This window comes from Schistosoma haematobium, chromosome 5, assembly GCF_000699445.3.
Source record: "Schistosoma haematobium chromosome 5, whole genome shotgun sequence".
Classification (NCBI taxonomy): domain Eukaryota; kingdom Metazoa; phylum Platyhelminthes; class Trematoda; order Strigeidida; family Schistosomatidae; genus Schistosoma; species Schistosoma haematobium.
Window position 1 is genome coordinate 21486779 of NC_067200.1, and position 25961 is coordinate 21512739.

Consider the following 25961-nt stretch of genomic DNA (forward strand, 5'->3'; position numbering starts at 1 on the left):
TAGAAATCAATGATGATGTCCATCGAATGGCTCGTTTACTCCAAGATAACTATTTTATGAAACCATTTTAATTCTGATTTGAAAACGAATTATTGATTGCTTTGTGGTGTCTATTACTGATGTAGACAGATATAAGTAGCATATATCGCCAGTCGAAAGTAAAATATCTGGTGAAAGAAGCTTAATGAGTTTGAAGAAATGAGAACGAGGACAGAGAATAATTGGTGTGGAAACAAAGAAACCATCAAGTCTGAGACGATTGATTGTCATTTTTCAAATCAACACTTTACCACATGATTGCCGGATTTTAAAAAAAGATTTTGTAATTTTGTATTCAAGTACATTTGGTTGTCTCCACCTGTATTCTCGTTCACTACAATAGTAGCAAGCGATAAAATGAAGGAGAGAATTTTTGAATCATCTAGACCCAACCTATTTCGAGTTTCATTAAATCACTGTGATAAATAAAAAATCCGATACAATTATTAGTCTTTGATAATTCATTTTCTCAGTCTCAAAACATTTTTTTAAATTTAACTATTTTTGTATTGAATTTAATTGGTATTGCTTTTTTGTATCTTCCAGTTCTAGTTTAGAACTGCAATTGGTCAGTCTCTTATTGACATATATGCATCCTTTGCGGACTCCCTCGATATTGCCTTAAGTCATATACATTATAGGTAAAGATAGATGGTGGCTATAAGTGGAATCCGCGAAACGCATTTCGTCTTATTTGGGACTCGTCAGTTGTATGTACCTAGGATCTAGAAACATCCAGCTGACATGTCTCACATGAGACACACATACAGTAAATACGTTAATCATAAAATATCAATCAGTTGTCACAAACTTGACTATTCCTTTTGCCAATATCAGTAAATCGTCTCAGACTTCAATATTCCTGCATTTCCATGCCAATTACATTCCGCTACAGTTCTTTCCTTCTCGATCTTCTCAATCTTCCGCTGTCAGACATTCTATTCCTGACTCGCGATATATACTACTTATGTCGATATAAGTGGCACACAGCACATTAGTTAATAACTGATAGATACAAGTTCATTCAATGTTAACCATGGTTAATATCAAAATTCATCGTAATTATTAACCTGTTTTTATGAAATAATTTACTCATAGATGTGTCCAACTCATTGATATGAACATATCAATGATCTAAACATCAGTTTTGTTTTATAAGTAAACGTAATTTTGTATTTAGTTCAGTGAGATTCTTCAATAATAAAGTCAAGATAGTTCTAGTGTTCGAAGCTGAAACATGGAAGAATACTAAAACATAAAGTATTTCAAAACAAATGTCTACTCGTGATACTCAATATACGTTGGCCGGATACCTTCACTAACAGCCTACCATGGGATAGAGCAAACCAATTTCTATTTGAAGAGGAAATTACGAAAGGACTTTGGAAGTGGATTGAACACACTTTGAGGAACTCAACAAACTTCATCATGATGGAAGAACTAACTTGGAATCCCTGATGCAAAAGAAAGGGAAGGTCAAATAGCACACTTTGTCTGGAATTCGAAGCAGACATTAAAAGGATGAATAACAACTGGAAATGATTGCTTAGGAAAGAGTGTAGTGACTCACATTTATCACGAGAACACGACTGGTTTAATAAAAACAATTATTATTATAACCAACTGTACCAGTGTTTGTTTTAATGTGCTTTTGTTTGACTGTGCCAATGACAGCTATATTTTGCTTCCATTGTTATACACACCCTTTGATTGTAACTTCGCGCGAATTCGGTTACGTTCTGTAACCAAGCTTGTATCCTGGCACGATCTTGGTATCCTTTCGATGCCACGAGATCGCCAGCGAATATATATCTCGATTTGGTCTATTAATTGCCTTCTGATATTTGGCTTCTCGGGGATCTTAAGGATTTATTTGGTTACGTTCAACCTTCGCCTTCTGATCAACTTGGCACGTGTTTTATTGGTAGCGGTGTTCATAGTCAATCCCGACTGGACGCCACGCGACAAGAGTTGGATGGAGAATGTTGTTGAGCGACTTACGTTCATCCACGGAGTGCAACAGTAAGTAGGTAAGTACGGTTTTACTTACTTCTTTATAAGGCAATAAATATATGTGGTACCATTTCTAATTAGTCACTCAATTTTAGGAGTTGTTATTTTAAATCTGATTCTTCGCTTAGTCAAATGAATACCTTTATAAATTCGAATTACTCCTGAACCTGGTTACATTTGTCAATGGACTTGAAGAAGAAAGAAACAAGAAATACATCTCAGTACATTTTAATGAATATTTATTTAACCAAACACAATATATTCAACATAATGTGACAAGAATTTCCTTTCACAACACAAATACCACTCCAACTACGATTCCTCTAGATCATCGATATCACATTTTAGATTTAAATGAAATTCTGGAATATTTTTTAAGGTTGTAAATTGATTGAATGAAGAACTTGACGAAACTATGAACATTGACAAAACAGTAAACAGTAAATGGGATGTTGTGATTTTCAGAAATAGACCATGTTTTCACTGTTGAATTCACGAGTCGAACTAAGCTAGACCAACAGTGAAAACCTGAAGCATTGGATGGTCTTTTCGTCCTAGTGAGTGACTCCTCAGAAGTGCGGATACGCGATCCTGCACACGGGACTCAAAGCCAGGTCCTTCGGTTTCGTGGGCTAACTCACAAACTCTAGATCACTGAGTCGGCATCCAATTGTGTTAACGTCTAACCTAAACCAATACACGGTATTTCACAACCCTTCATCCATTGTTTGAGGTGGACAAATGTCTCACATTCGACACAGATTTGACTTCACTTCGATCGGCTCGTGAATTCAATGTTGAAAATACTATAATTTACACAAATTATTATACTGATAAAAATTAGTTCTGTAAAATTACGAATCAAAGCACAATTCAAGAACTATTTAACAACTAATATGGAGTGGATAATCATTTGTGGTATTTCAGCAGAATACAACAAATGACTGAAGCCAAGTTATTAATTCGCATAATGATTGAAAAGATTTGATTAAATTTTGCAAATAGGTCAACGGACTCTAGTGGTTGTTATTAAATGTTGCCCTAAGACGAAACATTAGGGATCAAGGCATCTTATTGGAACTGTTGTCACTGTCATGGATCCAATTACTAGTGGATACATGAGATCTAAATATCATGGGTTCAGTCTTATATTTACTGAAGTGTTCAATGATTTTAATAGATGTTAAACTATAATAAAACCCGTATCTACTATATCTTGATTTAAAATGATCAATTTCTGCTACATATACTCTTATGAAATTGGTTATTGCATAAAATCTATACCAACTATGGTGCAAACAGAAAGCGTGTGAAAGATCTTTACAGACAGTCTGAACATTTCAACGAAATACTGTTGACAAACAGTAACTAGTTGAATTCAACCATTTCAGATGATGATAGCACAATATTGCAAATCAATAGAGATAAGATCAACAAAAGTTCACTTTAATGTTGACTAGCAGCATACCTATCAAGAACATAAACGGTTGTATATCCAATTATGCATTGAATTGATAAATGAGCCTACCTAAAGAGAATCGAAAAAAACGACATTGCTCTCATGTGTCTCCATCGATTACAAACAATTCAACTGCTTCTGACATCCCATAATAATTATCCTCTGTTCCTATTCTATTCGATTCGATGTTTCTAGTTTTCTTCTGCTATACCTTTCATTATTGTTTGGTGTTATATACTACTTATATTTGTAGACACAAGTAACAAACATCACAATGTGATTTTAAAATATCATTTTATCGAGACTGGAAGCTCCATTACTATTACTCTAACACTGTCAAATATGGCTTATGAAATGCAAGATTCGAGTAGATCTTGAGCAATTCATAATAGGTAAGAATCAAGTTATGGGAAGGGTACTAAGTACAAATGGCAATTCGATAGGTGTGGCATCAAATCTTCATTGATTGTGATAGTTCAGAAATGTATTAGTTATACCAAGGAGTAGCCCACAGAAAAATGAAAAACTGGTTACTTTAGAAGATGAGCTCAACGATAGGGTTGACAAGACCTTAACGCAATTACTGCACATTAAATCAGTGAATCGTGATGTTATTCATATTGGCGGGTGCAAACCTATTGATTAGAATTCATACAATAGTTGTAATGCAGGTGATATAAATCAGTAATTTATTAAATAAAAGTATGAAAAATGGCTAAGGTTGTGAACTGAATTAAGATCTAGGATTAGGAGTTGGAAAGAACAAGAATTCTAACCACCTAAATGAACACTTAACCAGTTGGTTCTTTGATTCTAACTATCATGAAATCGTAATCTTTATAACTTAGTTTTCTTGTTTGCCAGTAATCAGTATTTGAGTCCCCATTTGCCCCTTAATATAACTAGTAGTGAAATCCAGGATATGTTTGCTTCATTTTCGGCACTTGTCGGCTGGATGCACTTCATTCCCAATGTTGATGTTAATCATGAAACTCGAATCTAATACATATCACTTCAAAGACCAACAAATTTTATATCAATTTACTGAGTCCGACAGCCTACTGGCATACTCTCTGGGTATAAAACTATGTGAACGTAATTCTTTGGTAATTCTATGAACTGAGAATGGTTAGCCTCTGTTGGGGACGTTTTTTTCTCTGAACTGAATGATTCATTTGGGAAGCTTCCATCGTTATTCCGAACAAATTCATAAGGACAAACTTCAGGTAAAAATTATGTATTCGAATTTCTCCGCGTATGACTGACGGCTTGTTCTGTCCACCTTGATCCTGGTTAGTCAGTACTAATCTTTAACCTATCATGAGATGTTATTAGACTTTTCTTCATTTGTCAGTTTATCATTTGATTTGCATAAGATTGATTCAAGTAATTTTGCTGGTTTATTTGCTACACTTATTTTAAAGTGCCTTAATAATCTTGCTGATGTTGTTGAGATGAAAAATGAAAGCTTGAGGATTAAATCATCCATCACAGAGAAAAAACAGAATGAAGATCATTCACTTGAGCTAAAACTCTCTACCATCTCTTGATTAGCCTCTGTTAGTTAATGCACATCGTGCTCAGATATCTCCTTTCAATTACTTTTATAACAGAACGAATATTCGCAAAGTTGAAACTCTCAGAGTTAATATTCGAATCATAATTATTTGTACTTTTGTTGTATAATAAGTAAATAACGTTATCACAGAATTTCTGACCTCCCGTGTTGTAAACCTTCATGGGACCCATTGACCATTGTGATACCTAACACCTTCCCCTCATTATTGCTAACTAGTTATATACTGTTTGCTCCACACTATTCTACTTATATTATTATTAGATTAAAAGTGAGTTTTCTTATTCGGTGTTTTGGGTGATCAAACACTTCAAATATATTATTGTATGAGTCTTGAGTCATGATCGAGTTAGGTAAAACAGAGAGTTAATCTGACTCCTATGGTCATCTTATTATCGACTACTAAGTCGAAAGGGACTGATAATCGTTTAGGCATTGATTACTGTTCTTTGATCAGTGTTTAAATTTTTCAAATAGCTTACCAGTTCAACTGGAGATACAGTGCGTACAATCAGTTAGAATTTCTAGTCATAACACATCAACCTTTCTCAAAACATAACGGTTACAAGTCTTGATGCATTTAGAAAGTGAATAACAGTGGTATTTGGAAGGTGCTTCCCGACTGACTGGTTGTAGTTCTTAATATAAACAACAGAAAAATACAAATTATCGAATATACACTCGAAGAAACTAAAAACATGAAAGTTCGGATGATACATAACTCAAGATTTCTCGAACGTTGGTGAATGAATACATTTCAGCTACTCCGAACAGTTTGTGCTACATTACCTAACATTATTAAACAGTGATTCGGAATATTCTGCAGACTTCAAACAAGTAATCATCGAGTCTTTAACATTATTATACAGTTCAATCTTTACATATAAGATCAAATACTTACTTGAGTTAGGTTTCTGCGAACAAACACCTTGCTTCAAAAGAAAACGCTCATCTTTATTCATTTGAGTAACATATTTTGGACGATATGTATTTTCTTGATTGTTTTGCTGTTCTATACCTGTTCGCTTCATTTCTATTATTCTTTTGAAAATTCTATAACCCAATTCACTATTGAATGGATAAAATGATTTTCTATCATGATCTTGAGCAATATTGGATTGGTAACCACTTGGTGGTAATTTGTTTGGATGCCACCACTTTTCTTCTTCAGACATACTACTTTGCACCTGGGGTAAGAAAGAAACAAAAGAGAAATGAGATAATTTGCCATATGGGCCGGTACAGGCTGTCGTGTTAACAATTGTTGGCAATATCTTATGCAGTGATACTAGGTTCAAACCTCACATGACGAGCCCGCGTTGCCAGGCTCCGTTCGTTCTCAAACTATCTAGCTCAGGAAACTCTATCTAAACTAACTCATCCAAATGAGCTACATTATACTCTCTACACTGATCAATTAGTAGTTATTCTAAAGTTATTGTCGATAACATATGTAATTAATTTTCGGTGTTCTGTAGCTGGAGACAGTTAGCAAGAATTTCTAGGCTTTGGTTTCAAACGAGTCAGTACTCACCAGCAAGCAGAATCTGCTGCCTTGATGGAACACTGCCCCAAGTACGATCTTAACCCTCATACCAAAGATTTCAGATTGTGTGCACTATATTTAGAGTTCAGGTGTCAACATCAAGTCACTTCAACTGGTCTTCACACTGGAACTTCGTTGAAAGAACTGGACAACCGTTTAGGTCCAGGTAAACATGATATTGATAACTATTTAGTGATCGTAAATTATGCTACTACTACTAATTAGTATATATTTCCAAGTAGAACAAAAGTGTATCAGTATATTTTTTGTTATAAACGAATGAATAGAAAACTTCCATTTCTGACGTTTCGTAACTTCGTATAAGCCACTTCTTCAGGACAAATAAATAACCGAATTGGGTACAATCACTCTATTCATCAGGATATAACAAACAAAATATTTATTATGAACTCTCTACCCAATACTCAATTTATTTCAAACGATCAGGTCTAACCTTGGCATTGATACATATAAAAAGTGAATCAGCTTTGAAACCCCTGGTGACGTTGGCTTCCATGAAAAACTATAAATTACAAGACTTATTCGTCGTAACACACTACCGTGTTTACTTCAAGCCATCATTAAACGTCTATGGTTTATCTAGGAATTTACTTTTGTTGAAGATTCCAATAGATATCTTTGGTTAAGATCAATTAGAAGGAATTAAAAACGTACCAAATAGATCATTCTTAATCGTACACACACGTTGATTGCTCTCATTGGATATGTGTCAGTATCCCCAACCTTCAACATCCCTATACCTTGACAATATACATTTTCCATGAGAAACTAATCAATTTTTCATTGCCATTTCAACAGTTATTCAAGTTTATCTTAATCCGTTTGTCTTTATAATGTCGGTTTTCATAGGATTCAAATCAAAACCCATCATTGCGTGCAAACGTCCGACGGTAGCTCATTTAAACTTGGTTAGTTTAATTTTACCTAAAATCACTAAATTTACAGCTTGTCGAACCTGACATTTTCACCCACATACAACCGAACGCTAGTACTGCATATATTCGAAAACAAAGCAATCGAAGTACGATAAATGTATCCGAAATAACGATACAAATGACAGCGATTTATTCTATTAAATAAGAGGAACAAGTCTTTAAAAATAGTGGTTAATTTATAGTTTCGATCATGGAACAGTGTACCTTCTTCACCTGGACTTATGCACCTTTCGTCAGCCAGTCAAAAGCAGGAGACAACCTGGCACATGTAAACATCAGTTCAAGTTTTCATATCACATTAGCACCAGATGAAAAAACCAGTGAAAATAAAATAGTAGCAGAGTTGGTGAGAGGAATTGCCATAATAAAGATTAAAGACCGATAGTACGATTTGGGTTAGTGAACTGAAATTTCCTTTAGGTAATCTAGGAACTTAGGATTTCAGAAAGACAAAGAATGAATGTATTCGAAATCGTCAGAGCGAATTACAAGGTAGTGAATAAAGTGACATTATAAAAGACTAAGTATTGAAGATATGACTCAAGAAAGTATAAGTTAGTAAAATAAAAAGATTATGTGGGACCTAAAAACCTAAAATCTGAGGACGTGAATGAAAGTGCGCGATTGTAAGGGATTCTGAGACGTGCCACCCAACGTCTTTGATGATTGGTTGTGATAATCACGTGGATCTAACAGAGCCCACCACAGGAGAGTTGTTGTATCTTCCAACCACATCTAAACATATTAGGTAGCCAGAAGTAGTTGGCAGGAAATCCTGTACCTACCTTTCGTGCTAGTTGTCACTTACCAACAATCTTGAGGCAAGTGATATTCTAGCCAGCATAGCTTACTTCCGTAGTCTGAGGCATTAACCGCCTCACTATTCTGGAGCGATTAACGTACGAGGGAACTAGAACACTAGCGTTTTTCGATCACTCAGTACTGACTAATGTGTCATAGATTTCCCATCTCTCTAGAGAGTTTCACATAAAACTACATCCAACCAACTAACATGATAACTACGTGCATATGATCCTAAATCCCTTAGACGAGTGATTATATTGCCGTACGTTCGATCGAATATGACCACTTGGATTAAATGACTAGATGAACATGACTTTGGTCACTAACCAGTGATTAATCAATTGTAACAAATAAGTTGAAACAACTCTAACTGTAAACAGAACGCGTAAACTCAGAACAAGTACTTAAACAAGTGTAAAACAATCAACATATGTTTTATTTACAAGAAAAAATAAACAAACAGAAAAAAAGTAGACATTTTACAAATTATATTTTGTATTTGTCAGAAATGACTATATCATTCGAGCTTCTTCAAGTGCAGAACCATGTGGATCAGATCCAGTTGTTGTTGATGGTGGTGGTGGACCAAGTGGACGTCGCCCAGATGACCAACCACCTAAAGAACCTGGAGTATATTCAACAATTGCACAATCCACATAATCACCAATCTGAAGAAAAAGTAACAACAACTACAGTATAATTACGTTAATCAAAATATGAACAGTAGTATACTATATCCAATGAATAATTCTGATGAATTGTTAGATTATTGATCACAATCACCAAGTAAATGTTTTTAGATTCAGCATAGAGCGATAAATCAACATGAGTTTAATTACTGGCAACATCGTTCGAGTGGAGCAGGATACATAAAGATGACATAATTAATACAACTGACAAATCAGCGTTTCTAACTGATCAGGGATTTCCCATGAATTAAAAAGTGTTCTAATCTGAAGTCATTGATTTTATCCTTTAGAATAAACTGTAAAACATGATGTATTAGCTAAAAATGCCGATTAAATCGAACAATCTTCATAATATCCTGAAATAACAAGTACCATGGTATATACAAATCACCAATTTCAACAGGTAAATTACAGAAATCTATTAGGAAATCGTCAACAGAGCAGTTATTTCACCACATCAAGTGTGAGGCAAATACCATCAGTGATAATGAATGAAAGTTATAGAATATTGTGAATTAAATGAAGTTGGGAATTGTTGTGAACGGGGAAATAAGAAGCCCAGACAAACTACGAAAGACATTTCTTGAGATGTTATTTCATTTCATTCAAACCTTGTAAAACACTTATATTTATTTTTGTCCCTATTTTATTCTACATAACATGAGCTTTCGTTCTATGTAACATTTACTGCCATATCCTTTTTTGTTCCGAAACTATTGTAATTTAAACATAATATTTTGCATCTTATTTTCTACCCTAATTCCCAGTTTCGGGCATAATTGTATTTTTCCAAATTATCGTACGTTGTGGTCAGGATATTCACTTGTTTATTCATGTACATTTTTGCACTAATCCGAATTCAGAATTCAGAGTGTTCCAACTGTCTTGTGTCCTCTCACTTGCCTGCTTGCCAACCAATCAGGTTCTAAAATAGTTCTCTCTCTACCCCATCTCGAACTCACGCGTACCAGACTCAAGGTTAAGCCGATCAGCCTATCGCGCAAAGGTTATAATCTAGACTAGACAGATCAGGGTCAAGTCATAGCAAAATATCGACGGGGTAAAAGCGATTCAAGGTCATGACAGGAATGTAAACCACTGGATGTCACCTTAGTCAACTGTAGGTTAAGAAATCACCACAAAGCTTAAATTACCTAAGTTTGTTGATAAGATTGTGAATGTGTACCACTAATGAATGGTATAATGCTCATCAGTGCTTCCTTGTATTGAATGTTTGTTTAACTGAAGTCATTCCATTATGCAGAACTTAGAAAGATGAGTTATTACATAACTAGAGACGCAACTAGATAAGTCCAATTCAATGGGGTTAATAAATAATAAGATTGTTCCAGAATAGTAATGTTACCTAAACGAGAATAGCTTGACCTTGTTTTCAGTATTTGTTCTTTCTAAATTGTAAGTACCAAGTAGTACATATCACTTACATTCAGGTATAGAGACTTTGTTGAACATAACTAGAATCATTTATTACAATCTTTATTTAATATTGGCTTTGTAAATATGTAAAAAAAAAAGATCAATGATCTCATTTTATAATTGCTTTCATAAACATTTCATATAGTATGTAATCTAATGTCACCAAAGTTATTTAACAAAACAACTAATCTACACATTTAATCTACTTTGAATGGATTCTCAAGAAAAGAAAAGAATTTGAATCTATATTGAAATATTGATGTGTTGTTAGTAAAAGTAAGATGTGATTGGCCACCGTCAGTAAACAGAAAGATGCTCAATGTACTTACTATTATTGATTTCTATTCTGAACACACAGAGTGTTCACTATTTGTAATTGTGTTAGATAAAGTAATGTCTAGTTTTCATTCTGCTTCTCTATATTTAGTCGTGAATCATGTATGTAGTATAAAATGATCCAGTCTGTATACAGAGTATCGATGGAATACCTTATTTAGTGGTAGTCTGGTGTTTCAGCCATGTTCAGGATAGTTAGGCCTTATTTGATGTAGGCAATCGGCTTTTCTGGAAATGGTTTAGGTTTCGCAAGGCTTAAAAACCCACCGTGTGGTTGTTTTTGTGAGAAAATCGTTACTCACAGGTGCTGGGGTGCGGGCATCGCACCAAGGGCAACTATAATCTGCTTGCATACAGGTAACACATACGTTTTTTTACTTATGCGTCGCTTAGCATACACATAGATATACTTATCCTGTGAGCAAATAAACGTTACAAACACATCGGTAACACACAGCAACGAAAGCCTATATTAATTTAAGGAAACATGTAGTATAACTAGTCGTTAAATAAGAACTGTAAAGGAATATAGTAGAGTATATAAACCTGATACATGGAAGATTTCACTGTTTTAGAAGCTGATTCATAGATGACAGATAATTTATTACACAACTGTTACTTTGACATGTAGAGATTGAGGTTTACGATGTATTATGTGCAGTGATCTTGTAATTAATGCACATTATTTTGAATAATAAAATATCGAGAGTAAATTGACCGGGCGTATTCGTATGCTGACTGAAACAGATAGTTTTATGATTACCAGTGTCAGTATACTTGGACGAAAAGACAACGGGAGCGACTCAATAAATTAATAATCGTATCAAGTGGCCATATCGAAGGGAAATCATATCACATTTGAGTCAAAATGTGTGAAGGCAGAGTTGAAATAATTTGCAGCCTGAACCGAAGAGGTTAAAAGCTGATACCATGGTAGTTGCGAAAATCAAATGACACTTATAACCACCAGGTCATTACGACATAAACTGGCTAATGTAAACCTTAAAAAAACAACTGGATAATCTAATTACCTGGAATTTTTTCGACAACAGAGTTACTGATGAGTCGTCGATCAAATTAGAAGGTCTCTGAATATTATTATTATTATTACGATTTGTTGTTGTATCAGCAGAATTATTATCAAATTCACAAGAGCTTAATCCATAACCAGTAATAACAACACCTAATTGACGACGTCCATAAGTACCACGACTATCCGGATAGACTATTGCAAAATGCATACGTGTACCACGACGTCTAGCTATGGGCACAACATTACGTACTTCATCAGCTAATTCTGCAAGCGTTGCGTCAATCCTAAAAAACGTAGTAAAAGAAAGGCATATCATTATATATATTACCGTTGATGAACTTCATAAAATCAGTCAAATACAACGTACAACCATTATATCGGTCCAGGTCACCATACTTCATTACCACAAAGATCAAATTTTCAGACCAAATCCCATAATAGTAGGAATAGTAACAGCATCAGTGGTAATGGGAAAAATTAGGCATCGGATATTATTCAAGAAAATAAAAATAAGTGAATTAAAACACTGGAAAGAATTAGGAGGTAATCAGAAGCTTAGGATTTTGACGGACCGATGCACCTGGAACGTCACAAACGAGTTTTAACGATGTGATTCAAAGTCTTTTACAAACGGTTACGATAATCACGTGGAATTGAACTGGGCAGTTTACACCTGTTGAAATCGCTCAGTTCAATCGTCCATGACTGATGTCATGTTTTGGTCTGGTCGCCCCTTATTATCTCGCAACCTACTTTTACACCAGGTAACATCGTTTGTCGAGGTAGGTGGTGACTAGGCATACGTAATACATGTCCCAACCACCCCAGCTGATAAACATCTATTACCCAAACAATCCGTTTACCATCCTTAACGTCACGAGTGATGCAAGTTGCCAAGAAACAACTAGGCCCACCGATACCTCACTGAGAATTCGTCAGACACCAGACCATCAGGACTGATGTGACTCTCAAGATAAATGAAGCGGTCGATATGTCCAACTACTTCATTCTCTATCATTAACTCAAGGGTTGACGCAATCCTGAAGCAACATTTTGCATTTGGAGGGAGAGAATCGCATTGCAAGCATGCAAACATTGTTGCTTAAAATGGTCAGAAAAACGTCCTGACAACATCCAATGAACGATAGTAATGCTGTACAAATTAAGTATGATTTTCACCAGTTAACTATTACAGCTAATCTAACCAAGTGACAACGTTCCACACGCGAAGTGTCAGTTTCCACTAGACTAAAAAAATATCTTGTTGACGAAGACTAATTAGCGTGAAGCATAGCCCTAGAGGATCTCAGAGATGTCCTTCAACTGGATAACAACAAGGAGATCTAGAAGTGTTACAAGAGGTATGTGTGACATTATCACTTCACGACTGCTTATACAATGAGGGGTTACTTATTCTATGCGTCCCCCAACTGACCTGTTTCGGATAGTAGAACTTGAAGAAAAGAGCATTTTAGTTATTATAGATTGGTTGGATCATTAAGATAGGAGAATTCAAACAACATATCAAGATAGCAGATTAACGACCTGACATAACAAATATATCGATTTCAATAAACTAACGAAAATAATGAATCGGTAGAAAGCTCGATAGAGCGATGAGAAGACGGAGTTGATCTGACAAATATGACTTATTTGCGCTATACATTTTGAACGATCTGGTAATACATATACTTGTCAAGGCATTTCATATGACCTCATCAGCGAATTAATTTTGTGTAGGAGATACATGGATGATAGATTAGCTATATGTGATATTAGATCAACTAAATGGTGTACAGAATGATATCGTAATGACCTATGAAGCACATAGATATTGGTACAAGGAGGTACCAAATACATATGCGCTACACAAATCTCATTTGATTTGTGTGAGGGCTGTGATACTGCCCAGGTCCCCAAACCGAAGCAAATGGTTTTCTTAGGGGTCACACCCGGAGCCTTCGACTTGAAGGTCTGATCCACAAGGCAGTGGAGCAACGTCAGGAGATGCAATCTCATGGTAGCCGGTGACCAACGATTGGTTCGTACGCCATTTGTTCCCTCAGGATACTGCAGCGCATTTGCCCCATTGGTTTGGAATCAGGGTTTTCCAACTCCCCTAGGTGGACTCTCTATGTCCATCAACCCGGTTAAAGCGCCAGACATTCGCTCTTCGTCCTTTCACATGTTACACGCCCAAGGTGAATTGGGACTTCAAACAAAACGAATTTACGAAATCACTGACCGCTGGTCTCAATTATCCAGAGCAGTACTGAGTTGAAACAACATGGTTCACAATGGGAAATTCGTGTATTATAACTGTACTACTCACAAGTAGATAGCTTTTTATCGCAGTATTTCCTGGTGGTTCTTACATTTAATTGGATCGTAAACTAACAGTTCGCTAATAGCCTAGATGGAATGTGATTAGCAACGAAATTCAGGATCTGTTTTGTCCTATTTTGAAATTTTAAGCTGCATGTATATCCATTTAAATGTTGATGGTGTTCATACGAGGTAGTACTTTGAGCTCAAAACACCAAACGTGTCCCTCGCTGATCTTTTGAGTTCAGATAACCAGCATCTTGTGCAACGGCGATGATATTTGTGTCATTACAAGTAAGGTTTAAATTACCCTGTCTATGGTAGTGAGACCTGAGTTTCAACCAGTCTTCTTTAGTAAATCTGAATTCTGTGCGGATTGTGTCGATATAACCACTGCTAGCCACAACCGATATATTCACCATAAGTTATTTATTTATTCCAACATAAACATTGGTACAAGAGGGCACCAAATATATATGCCACACTTCACCATGCGATTTGTGAGGGCTGGATTACTGTCCGGGCGCCCAAACGAAATGGATGGTTTTCTTAGGGGGATACACCCCGAGCCTTTGACCTGAAGGTCTAGTCCATAAGGCAGTACAACGGAAGGAGATGAAGTCCCATAGTAGCCGGTGATCAACAATTGCTTTATATGCCATTTTTCCCTCAGGAGCCCATATGAATAGTTGGTTTCGAATTACAGTATTCCAATTTCCCTAGGTGGATCCTACACATCCATCAACCAGGTTAAGGCACTGGATATTCGCTTTTGTCCTGTCAATTTTGTAAACAACATTCCTGCCGCGAGAAGGCATTGAGTAGGACTTCCCTGACAGTAGCTATATACGCGCGGCGATATGAGAGCATTTCGAGGATGAGTACACTCTCCCCACCATTAGCAGTACCAAGGCACTCGGGGGGCAATAAGAATGATATCAAGGAAATCTGTCTAGGATAACAGCATGTCAACAAAGGCTAATCAAAATTTAGTCCTTCATATTGACGGGATAACTTAGACATTGGTAATAATATATATTAGGAAACCAGGGGAATATTTGGAGCTTATTCGATAGCGTGTGTCATACTAACGAATCTAATGCAAAATCTAGCACAACACAGAGTATTATATTAAGGATATATCTGTGACCACTGTGAGTACAGTGCAAGTTTTTACATGACTAAGTAAAAATACAAACTAGCTCATTAAGGGTATTACTTACGGAAACAAAAAATCAAAAGACCGATTCCATTTGAACGGACATGAGTCAGTTTAACCTTGGTGCACTATACATTATTTAACTACTATTGTGATGCGTGCTACTTATACGGACAGATAGAAGTAGTATGTATAGGGAATTGAAAATAGGATTCTTACGGAAAGAAGAGGAAAATGAGAAGAGAATATAAAACAGAAAGCAATCGAAATCACAACAGGAAAGGAAGAACGGTGGAGTTTGGAGGGACGACTCAAAGATGTGCAAATAATGCATTACTCCTGTATTTTACAAATACAGTGTGTGAGTTTCCATGATACAATTATTTGGTTCACCTTAACCAAGGCTTCGTTCATTAAACTATCATTTGATGAAAATTGCAATTTCTTTGATCTGTAAAATAAACGACCGAAATTACGTCACACAAACTTTGATTCTAAAGAAATCAAGGGTGATTCGGCCACCGAATTTGATCACAAACCCTCTCAACCTATGAAACATGGTGTACCCCACCTTCTGGGATCAACTTCTATCTCCAAAATGGGAAGTGATGGTGCTGATAGCAACACTGAGGCGATGCAGCGTGAAACGATGGCGATGCTTGACTTGCGAGGACTTTTATGGATGCTGTTCTAAATATTAAAAATGGACACAGGAGGAAGGCTAGTGGACTGCTAGATATAAAAAATTAAGTTTGGAGGAGGAAGATAATTGTTGCATCCTATATTCTACACAGAAAACGTTTCCGTGACTGTATTTTGTGTACGATTATTAAACAAGCTAAACACACACATTGAGCATAAAATCGAATTAGTTTAAATCAAACAACTTACCATGTATTGAATTGTATCTCATTTTCCGGTGTACGACGTTTATTATAATCTGACAATGAATAATGACGTGCGTTTGTGGAATAAAATAAACGAAGCAGCATAGGACAAGTATTCTCCCGGTCAATTCCACATGGAGCAGTGATTGGTACAGGACGGTTTTTGAAGAGAATAGGTCGTGGCATCAGTTTCTTTGATCGTTCATCTCTTAAACGCCGTTTATTATCATCAATATTCGATCGTGAATAATCATTAGGTTTTGACTTTGACTGTTTTTCTGTATAATCTTCTACTTCCTCTTTTGTATCTTGTAAAGGACGACGTACAATAATACGTCTAGTTTCTTCACTTGGCTGTATCTCTACACCACTAGTAGGTCCACTTGAAGCAAGATGTACAGAAGAAAACAACACTGGGGAACGACTTCTACTTCGACGATCTAAACGTTTACGATCAACACCACCTCTTCTTATTTCATCATCATCGTTATCAGCAGTATCAATTGGAAGTGGTGGTTTTTGCCATCTGGATAATGGTGAAACGGGTCGAACAAGACTTCGAAGATTGGTATTTCTTCCGTTTTCCATTGAAAAAATATAGATGTTTTCTATTTTGAAACAATAAATCAATCAGAAATAAACTTTGAGTATGTGAACTGAATAAAGTAGGAACGAATAGTTTCACAGCATTTGGGCGCCGAGCTAATGTGAGACATTAAAGAGAAAAAAATAGATGTAAAATCTCAGTGAAAGAATTTGAAGTAAATCCAACGTTTCGCCTGGCAATCTGGTCCAAGCTTCTTTATATTATATTATATTTTCCTTGAAAAAGCTTGGACCAGATTGCCAGGTGAAACGTTGGATTTACTTCAAATTCTTTCGCTGAGATTTTACAAATACATTCTTCCTCCTTAATGAATAAAGTAGGGTTTATTATATTTATAAAACAGCAAAATATAGAATTATGATTTAATCAGAGGTTGTAGGCTCGAATCCTGTGTTCCACTTACTTTGGTCTGCGTAAATTGAACGAAAACTCACTAAAGCTTTAATACAAATAACATAATCACAAGCCAGTTACATAAACTTGTAATTTATTAAAATAGGTTTAATCTACTAGTGTAGTAACTGTTGTTGACATATACATTTGCTTAATGTTATACTTCAGTTTGACTAACTGATTGACATAATGATACAATCACATTTATTGAATATTATAAATTGTGGCACAGCGAGAAAGTCTCAGAACCAATTGTGGAATGTTATAGTAAATATCTCATTGACGTAATTTTAGATTGTAATTAGTCAGGACATATTTTGTGTTCATAACAGTCTGTGGCTATCACTTGTATTCAATTATCAAACTCCCATCCGTCGTATATAGAGTGCTTAGACTCCAAAATATTTGTACAGTTGAAACATTAACGATTCAAACATTTGAGTAGGCCACCACGAAACTATGCTCACCCTTATTCAAGATCAGTGGTCAAATATTCAAAAATCTATGAATTTCTTTTATTGCAGTTATAAAAAACAATATACAAAGACAAACACACAATTGACCACTCAAAGTGATCCACAGTGCTATCAGACGTATGACAGCAGTCGTCACTTTCCGGATACCCACACTATAATAAGATATTTTGTCCTTTGACAACTTGAAAAGAAACTGGACTGGTAGTAATCTCGCCGACATGTGCGTATGATCACAAAGACCAAGAACAACTGCTTCAGGTCGGTGGTCACATGTCCTTTTTGTGAGTACTATTCTCTGTTGGCCCTGTACTTACCGCCGGCGATGGAAATTCGCGGAGCGTCGTGGTGTGTTAATTTGAGGACTGATCTTTTTAAACCTTGTCCTACAATCTTTATAAGGCAATGTCAACTCAGATACTGGTCGTCTGAGGCAGAGATTTTACCTTCACCACACTCCAGTACAATCAGTAATGTATATCCACACCCCTCAGAATTTAATTTGTTGCTTTTAACCTTACAGCTCCAAAACAAATCATTCGAAACATAAATACTTGAAACAGTAATGATTGCTACGAGAACTTATCTCAATAAACTGAAAGAACTGGATATTTTTCTGTAAACATGAAGTCTGTTAGCGGGACATAGACTGGATTAAAGCATGCTCAATACATGATTGCTTTAGTGCACGCTGATTGGCTAATTCTTATCCAATCAGCACTAGTCGATACTTGGAGAATACTCTAGAATTTTCTCATGCCCCCAAATGCCCTGGTATGGCCGAGAGTGAGGAGAGTTCGCTCTCCCTCTTGAAATGCTCTCACATGGCCACGCGTATATAGCCTCTGCCAGGGAAGTCCTACTCACTGCCTACTCGTGGCTGGGGTGTTGTTTACGAAAATGAGAGGACGAAAAGCGAATGTCTGGCGCTTTAACCGGGTTCCAAACCAACGGTGCACATGAGCTCCAGTATCCTGAGGGAACAAATGGCGTATGAACCAATCGTTGATCACCAGCTACTATGGGACTGCATCTCCTTACGATGCTCCACTGCCTTGTGGATCAGACCTTCAGGTCGAAGGCTCCGGGTGTGGCCCCCTAAGAAAACCACCTGCTCCGGTTTGGGGACTTGGGCAGTATCACAGCCCTCACACATATTGAATGAGATTTGTGTAGCGCATATGTATTTGGTGCCTCCTTGTACCAATATCTATGTGCTAAAATAAAATAATAAGTAAATAAACGTTTTTCCTATTGTGCTTCTTACTTCCATGTAACCTTGTAATTTGGAATATAATCTCTTTCCTGTTCAATTGTGTTTTGATTTGGGGACTTGTCGAGTGAATCGCTGTCCGAGAATACTAAGCAATAGGAATAGCTGGGTCATAACCGTAAGAGAGATTATAACAATGGCGACGGGGAAAAAGGAAAACAAATTCAAGATGCCCATATCAGATGACCAGCTTAAACGAATACTACAACAACAGCAAGCACAAATTGGTGCCCAAATGCGGTTGCTGGAGACTCTGACTCAACAGCTCAACATCCACAGCTCGAGTTCACATGTTATTTCAAGCAAGTCTTGTGATGCAGTTGCTAGCAGCATCCCAGAGTTCATCTATGATCCCGAAAGTGGAAATACTTTTCTCACGTGGTTCAAGCGTTGGGAAGATACATTTAGAACAGAATTCTGTAACCAAGACGACGCGTGGAAGACTCGATTGTTGGTACGTAAGTTGGGAAGCAATGAACATGCACGTTATACTGGCCATATATTGCCAAAGTTACCTCGAGAGCTCAGTTTCAAGGAGACGGCAACTCAATTGTCAGAGATATTCGGTGAGTCATCCTCATTGTTTAGTATTCGATATCAGTGTCTAAATTTGGTGAAACGCGAAGCCGATGAATATGGTGTTCTAGCAGACATTGTCAACAGAGAATGTGAACGGTTCAAGTTACGCTCGTTGACAGAAGACCAATCTAAATGTTTAATATTCATCAAAGCTCTTCAGTCACCACAAGATGCTGAAATCAAGACTAGACTTTTGACTCGACTGGACCAAGACCCAAACATCACACTCAAAACATTGACAGATGAGTGTAAGCGGCTACAAAGCATCAGACACGACAATGAGTTGGTTGAATAGGCAAATCCTGATTTATTCTGCAGTGGTGTCAATGCTATTACTAGGTTAAAAGTTCAGAAGCCGATAACAACTCGCAACAAACCAACGACTGCATGCTGGTTATGTGGTGAGTGGCATTATGTACGATTCTGTCCATTTAAGAAGCATAAATGTCAGGTGTGCAACAAACGTGGACATGAAGAAGGTCATTGTCCACCAAATCGTACGTCTCGGCCCAAGAAGAAGCGTAAACGTCCTCGACACACCAGATCCTATGAATCTGCTCAAAGGGGAGGTGTTAGCGGGACATAGACTGGATTAAAGCATGCTCAATACATGATTGCTTTAATGCACGCTGATTGGCTAATTCTTATCCAATCAGCATTAGTCGATACTTGGAGAACACTCTAAAATCTTCTCATGTAAAAACTACAAATATACTAAAGTTTTTCCTATTGTGCTTCTTACTTCCATGTAACCTTGTAATTTGGAATATAATCTCTTTCCTGTTCAATTGTGTTTTGATTTGGGGACTTGTCGAGTGAATCGGTGTCCGAGAATACTAAGCAATAGGAATAGCTGGGTAATAACCGTAAGAGAGAGATTATAACAAAGTCTTTGTAAAAACCTGTAGAATTAGAAGATAACATGGATTATCACCAGATTTAAGTTGATCAGTTAGTCGTGGTTACAGTAAATCATGATACGTGTGTTAGCCTAACTTACTACACCAGATTACCACGAGATGAATTTTAAAAAATGAATGTCAAGGGAATCGAAATAATGTAGCATCAATGGTAATCGCAGAGACTAAACATTGGAGATATGATTCAAAAAGACATACACTAAAGAAATATTGGGACTGAAGATCTAGGAAAAGAATAACTAGTGAATGCATCTGCCCCTTTGTGACTGATCTCGAGTCATGTTACTGAATGTTTCTCAACTGCTGATCGTGGTTATCACGCGGATCCAAACCAGGTAGTTCGGGTATCCCGAATGCTTGGGAACGAAAATCAATGGCTTCGAGAACTGATAACAACCGTCAAAAATTACGAATTAATCCAGTAGCTTTATCCTGATAAATAACTAACTAGCAATGTGGACCAACATGACCCCATCTGTGACCAAATTCAAAATTGATGCACCTTGCTACAAACATACAGCTCACCACTAGACAACAGTCACACAATTTAACGAGAAGCGACTGAAGTTGAGATTGTAAATTATTCAATGGTAACAAAATACAACATATTCGCTGAACGTTCTAAAAGTCCTGAATTCCACTCTCTTTTAAAGAGTTGTGGATGCATATCTCTGAGTCGCATATATTCAAACCAAATAGTCATTTATTAGGCCTTACCAGTGGTTTTACATAGCTATTTGTCATTCCGTGGTATGAATTGCCTTCAAATACTTTCTTAAAAAATCTGCTATAACACAATTTTTAAATACATGGGACAATAATTCAAACACAAAATCCACTAAAAGCAAAATATAAAATTAGTGAGAATAATTATATTGTTCAAAATAACAATTACAGTACAATTAAGTACACATGTACGTGCATATATACAGTTAACTTTAACCGCATAAAATTAAGTATTTACATCATTCGATGACGCTTCAACATTATCATAATAAGGAATAAGATTACAGACTGAATGTGTACGGCAAATAACCGATACACGTCGTCCACGGTGTAAATTATATAAATCAATCGACTGTTCATTTCGCATTTTATCGACTTGTTCATTAGACAAAATAGCATGTGTTAATAAGTAGCGTAGTGCACCACGCATAATATACACGGATCGTCTAGGTATAAATATATCTATCCATGAACCAATCGGTGGTAAGTTTAGTGAATTTAAATAGTCATACTGATCTTGCGGAACACCCACTACTTCACTTTGTGGAGCGACAGCTAAACGTAAAATTGAATCAGATAATAAACTTAGCACAGCGATTGACTCCCCACAGAACTGGAAATAAACAACATGAAAATTCTGAGTTCTACCGAGTTAAGTTATTACAAAGAAAAAACAACTAACCTAACATGCATGAGACAGTCAACATGGTGACCTTGAGTGCCTTTACAGGAATGATGACGTTTGCCGCTTATTGGTTGGCCATACTGTACAAGACCTCTTCTTTAAACAACTCAAAAATAAACCGAATAAGTTGAGGTCTTGACGATATAAAAGCGTGACCACAGGGACCAAAGGACAACTGTCTCATGATGATCACATGGGGTTTTGTGACTACTTTTCTGTTAGCCTCGTGCTTCTGAGGCCTTACCACCAATAATGGAAGTCCGTGAAACAACGTGACATTTGGTTCCCTTAGGATTGATCTTTTCCAACTCCTTCCGACTTCATGAAGTAACATAGATCCATATACTGGTTTTGTTACGGAAGCATTCTACCAATGTCACACTCCAGTACAGTCATCAGTATGACTTCGTTATCGGACCTCATGTTGCTACTTTTGTTCTTACACCTCTCAAACTAGCATGTCTGGGATCACACAAAAGAACAAGTACTTTGGCTAATTAAGCTCAACAAGGTCATCACGAAATGTAACTCAGCCTACCAGATTGAAGTGGCAGATACGACTGAGATTTCTAAGATAATCTAATGAGGAGATGGAGTTTATCAGAAACCTATGTGATACATTAATGCAATACAATTTAAAAAACAATCTGACCATACATTAATTTAAAATACTGAATGAGAAAGAAAGCTAAAGCCAAACATATAGAAATGTATGGGTAAAAATGGCATCACAATATACTTTAACGCTATCCACATGCGCCATTATCTCCCCATTTTCAGCTAAATCCAAAACGTGAATTAATGGAAGTACTAATTGGTCAATATTTGCAACATCTGCTTCCACAGCCGTTGTTGATGCCGTTAAACCATTGCTTACAGTAGTTGATGCTTTCAATCGATTGATAACAAGCTGGTTGGTCGTTGAATGCCAACTTTTGCGTTCCAACTCACGAAAATTCTTAATAGCCTGGAAGAAATATAGAGAAAAAGAAATAGCATTTCGGAGAATATACAAAACTTGTGCAGGAATGCATAGAAAAATTATAGAAATCCCAATTTAAAATAGACTGACTGTTCAAGTAAGGTTTCAATGATAACGATATCCTAGGACAAAACAAGTAATAAATAGTGTCTATATGTAATGTCTCTAAATGCCCTGGTACAACCGGGAATGAGGAAAGCCAACTCTCATTCTCAATATGCTCCCACATGGCTACGCGTACATAGCCACTGTCAGGAAGTCCTACTTAATACCTTCTTGCGGCAGGAATGTTGTTCACGAAAACGACAGGACAATAAGCGAATATCCAGTGTTTTAACCTGGTTGGTGGATGTGTAGGATCGACCTAGGGGAGTTGGAAAACCCTGATTCTAAACCAATGGTGCACATCGACTCCAGGATCCTAAGGAAACAAACGACGTATGAACCAATTACTGGTCACCTGCTACCATGAGACTCCATTTCCTTACGTTGCTCCTCTGCCTTGTGGATTAGTCCTTGAGGTCGAAGGTTCAGGGTGTCCTCCCAAAAAAAATTATGTTTTGTTTGGATGCCCGGACAGCAACTCATCCCTCACACAAATTTCGTGGCAAAGTGTGGCGCATATATTTGGTGCCCCCATGTACCAATATTTATGTCTAAACAAATAAATAAATAACCATTAACCAATAAGCTACTGCACCACCTAATATTACTATACAGCAATCACAATCGAATGGTTGAACGTAAAGTAACCAGATCGACTTCTCACTATTGCCACATTAAAACTGTAGGAAGATATTATTCTTAAAATCAACTCTCAATATAAATTTTACAGTTAAAACTAGCTGTTTAGCTTGGATTCATAAATTAATCAGCGACGTGGGGATTTAGAAATACTATACACTGATACGGGTTGTCTCAGACCAAGAGGAATGAAAACCCAAATACGAGAAACATTTGAGAAAGTAATAAACTACAATAAACTTTTCTCTTTTCTAAGTTCTAGGATTTGAAAACATGCACGATTTTTGTGGATAAACTCAGCCTCAGATGTAAACAACCTACAGCTCAGTAAAGGTGTCCACATCTACAAAACCAAAGGGAAAACAGTTGATTAAATATGGTTATACCAAAAGAAAGATGGCAAACTAGATGGATAAAAAGAGCGCAGAATCAAGAAAAAACTAGGACAGAGAATAAGCGAAGAAAAACAAGCGCCCACTGCACCAAAATCCTTCTGATAGCCTTAATTGTTTCAAGAATTATTAAGACTTTGTTATGACTAAAAACAAAAGCGCAGATCAACAGAGCGATTATTTCATTACTATGGCTGTTTATTCAAAATAGCCCAAATGACTGGAAGCGGTGTAAGCGTCGAACGAGTTCATTTTCTCCTTACGCCTTAGATAAAGTAGGGTATATTAATTTTTTAGAGCTAATGAAACGTCATCTAGATGGCAATTGCAATCTCAAAACTTTTTCATTTTTTGAAGGGTAGGAGCCATTTCGAAGTGAAAAAAAGCAAATATTTGAATAACTTACATAATCCCAGTGCTTTGTTTGGTACTTTCGTTTGCAAAGTACAGAATCAAGTTCGCTTATCAAACTTGACTCTTCCTTCTCTGTAACAAAATCCTGTTTGAGTATTAATTCATTAGACACAATTTTGACGAGACTATTATATTCTGAGTTCAATTTTGTCAACCATGCCTTTTGAGAAGTTGAAAACGTAGTAGAATAGTAACCAGGACTAAAACTACGCGCTGACAGGAAATCAAGCCGCCGCGCCGCCAAACTCATAACCCCGCCACATAATCCCAACAGACAATGGATAGTGACTTTGTGACGAACTTGACAGTCAGTCAGTTTGTTTGCACTTTGATTTTGATATTAAACCACTGCTTTGAAATATTTGGAAGCGAGAAATGTTTTACACCTAGCTTCTTTCATAAATTTGGTAGATTTCACATATGTGTAGTGACCCGCTTTTATCACGAAAACACGATTAGTTTAATGAAAACAATTATTATTATTATAACCAATTGTGCCTGTGCTTGTTTAGTGTGCTCTTAGTTTAACTGTGCTAATGACAGCTATATTATGCTTCCATTATTACTCTAACACTTTGTGACCTCGCACGAATTAGGTTACGTTCTGTAACCAAGCTTGTATCCTGGCACGATCTCGGTATTCTTTCGATACCGCGAGATCGCCAGCAAATATATCCCGACTTGGTCCATTCACTGCCTTCTGATATTTCGCTTCCGGGGGATTTTATGGATTTATTTGGCACGCGTTCCTTTGTAGTGGTGTTCATAGACCACCGTGACTCGACACCACGCTGTAACTGGTGAGCCTAACTCTGGAACACGACACAACCTCCGGTCGAATCTTCCAAAGAAGCCAATTCGGTGAGTCTATCGTTTATCTACCCACGTCTGTCGTATATTTTCATATTATTTTTTGATCTATAATATACTCGACATGGCGGATAGCGAATAGAGTAGTATTATTATAATAGACTTTCATGTATGCGTACCGAATCCTTGGCACTTTTTATTCGGGTGACGATAAATTCCACGCTTTATTCTAGAAAGTTTCCCCTATTAACCATTCTCCTCGCTCACCCGGCTGCTTGATACGGAACGCATACGCATTACCGTCTACCACCAACCATCAAATGGATAAATTGAACGGTTTCATTGCCAACTTAAAAATGCTCTTCGAGCACACGAAAACGACAACTGGTACGAAACCTACCGCTCGTCCTTTTGGGCATCAGGACGAGCTTGAGGGCAGATATCCAATATCCGCCGCTGAACTTGTATACAGCACGACATTGCGTCTGCCCGGGGAATTCTTCACACCACGGAGAAGACCTGATTTCGGTAAATCAGACCACGCCCAACGACTGTCTGCATTTATGCGAATGCTGTCTCCGGTGTCAACACGAATACAACATCGACAGGTCGCTCTCTCTCGAGAGTTGTCTACCTGTTCACATGTTTTCATACGAGTAGATTCGGTACGCAAATATATGCAACAACCTTACGAAGGCCCTTTT

At 36.8% G+C, this 25961-nt stretch overlaps 3 protein-coding genes across 3 annotated transcripts; all 3 read right to left on the reverse strand.

Moving 5' to 3' along the window:
- Positions 1-1476: 1476 nt before the first annotated feature.
- On the reverse strand, positions 1477-6488 carry MS3_00009369 (uncharacterized protein). The gene is made up of 2 exons (XM_051217734.1): positions 5989-6488; positions 1477-2465 (listed from the first exon to the last, which is right to left on the reverse strand). The coding sequence occupies exons 1-2, from the start codon at positions 6260-6262 to the stop codon at positions 2365-2367; spliced, it is 375 nt and encodes a 124-aa protein (XP_051065174.1). The 5' UTR covers positions 6263-6488; the 3' UTR covers positions 1477-2364.
- A 2309-nt stretch (positions 6489-8797) lies between these two features.
- On the reverse strand, positions 8798-24706 carry ALKBH7_1 (Alpha-ketoglutarate-dependent dioxygenase alkB 7, mitochondrial). Its single transcript, XM_051217735.1, has 4 exons — positions 24440-24706; positions 16264-22882; positions 11887-12172; positions 8798-9061 (listed from the first exon to the last, which is right to left on the reverse strand). Exons 2-4 carry the CDS (start codon positions 16845-16847, stop codon positions 8906-8908), a joined length of 1026 nt encoding a protein of 341 aa, XP_051065175.1. The 5' UTR covers positions 16848-22882; positions 24440-24706; the 3' UTR covers positions 8798-8905.
- Positions 21457-24697, reverse strand: ALKBH7_2 (Alpha-ketoglutarate-dependent dioxygenase alkB 7, mitochondrial; the record flags this gene model as incomplete). Its single annotated transcript, XM_012944961.3, has 3 exons — positions 21457-21843; positions 22655-22882; positions 24440-24697. The coding sequence occupies 3 exons, from the start codon at positions 24695-24697 to the stop codon at positions 21457-21459; spliced, it is 873 nt and encodes a 290-aa protein (XP_012800415.2).
- Positions 24707-25961: the final 1255 nt, after the last annotated feature.

Coding starts and splice junctions, on each gene's coding strand:
- MS3_00009369 (XM_051217734.1), bottom strand. CDS start 6,262: ATGTCTGAAGAAGAAAAGTGGTGGCATCCAAACAAATTACCACCAAGT. Junction 2,466..5,988: donor TTCGCAGAAACCTAACTCAA/GTAAGTATTTGA, acceptor CAATGTTCATAG/TTTCGTCAAGTTCTTCATTC.
- ALKBH7_1 (XM_051217735.1), bottom strand. CDS start 16,847: ATGGAAAACGGAAGAAATACCAATCTTCGAAGTCTTGTTCGACCCGTT. Junction 12,173..16,263: donor GAGATACAATTCAATACATG/GTAAGTTGTTTG, acceptor TACGTTTTTTAG/GATTGACGCAACGCTTGCAG. Junction 9,062..11,886: donor TGTTGTCGAAAAAATTCCAG/GTAATTAGATTA, acceptor CTTTTTCTTCAG/ATTGGTGATTATGTGGATTG.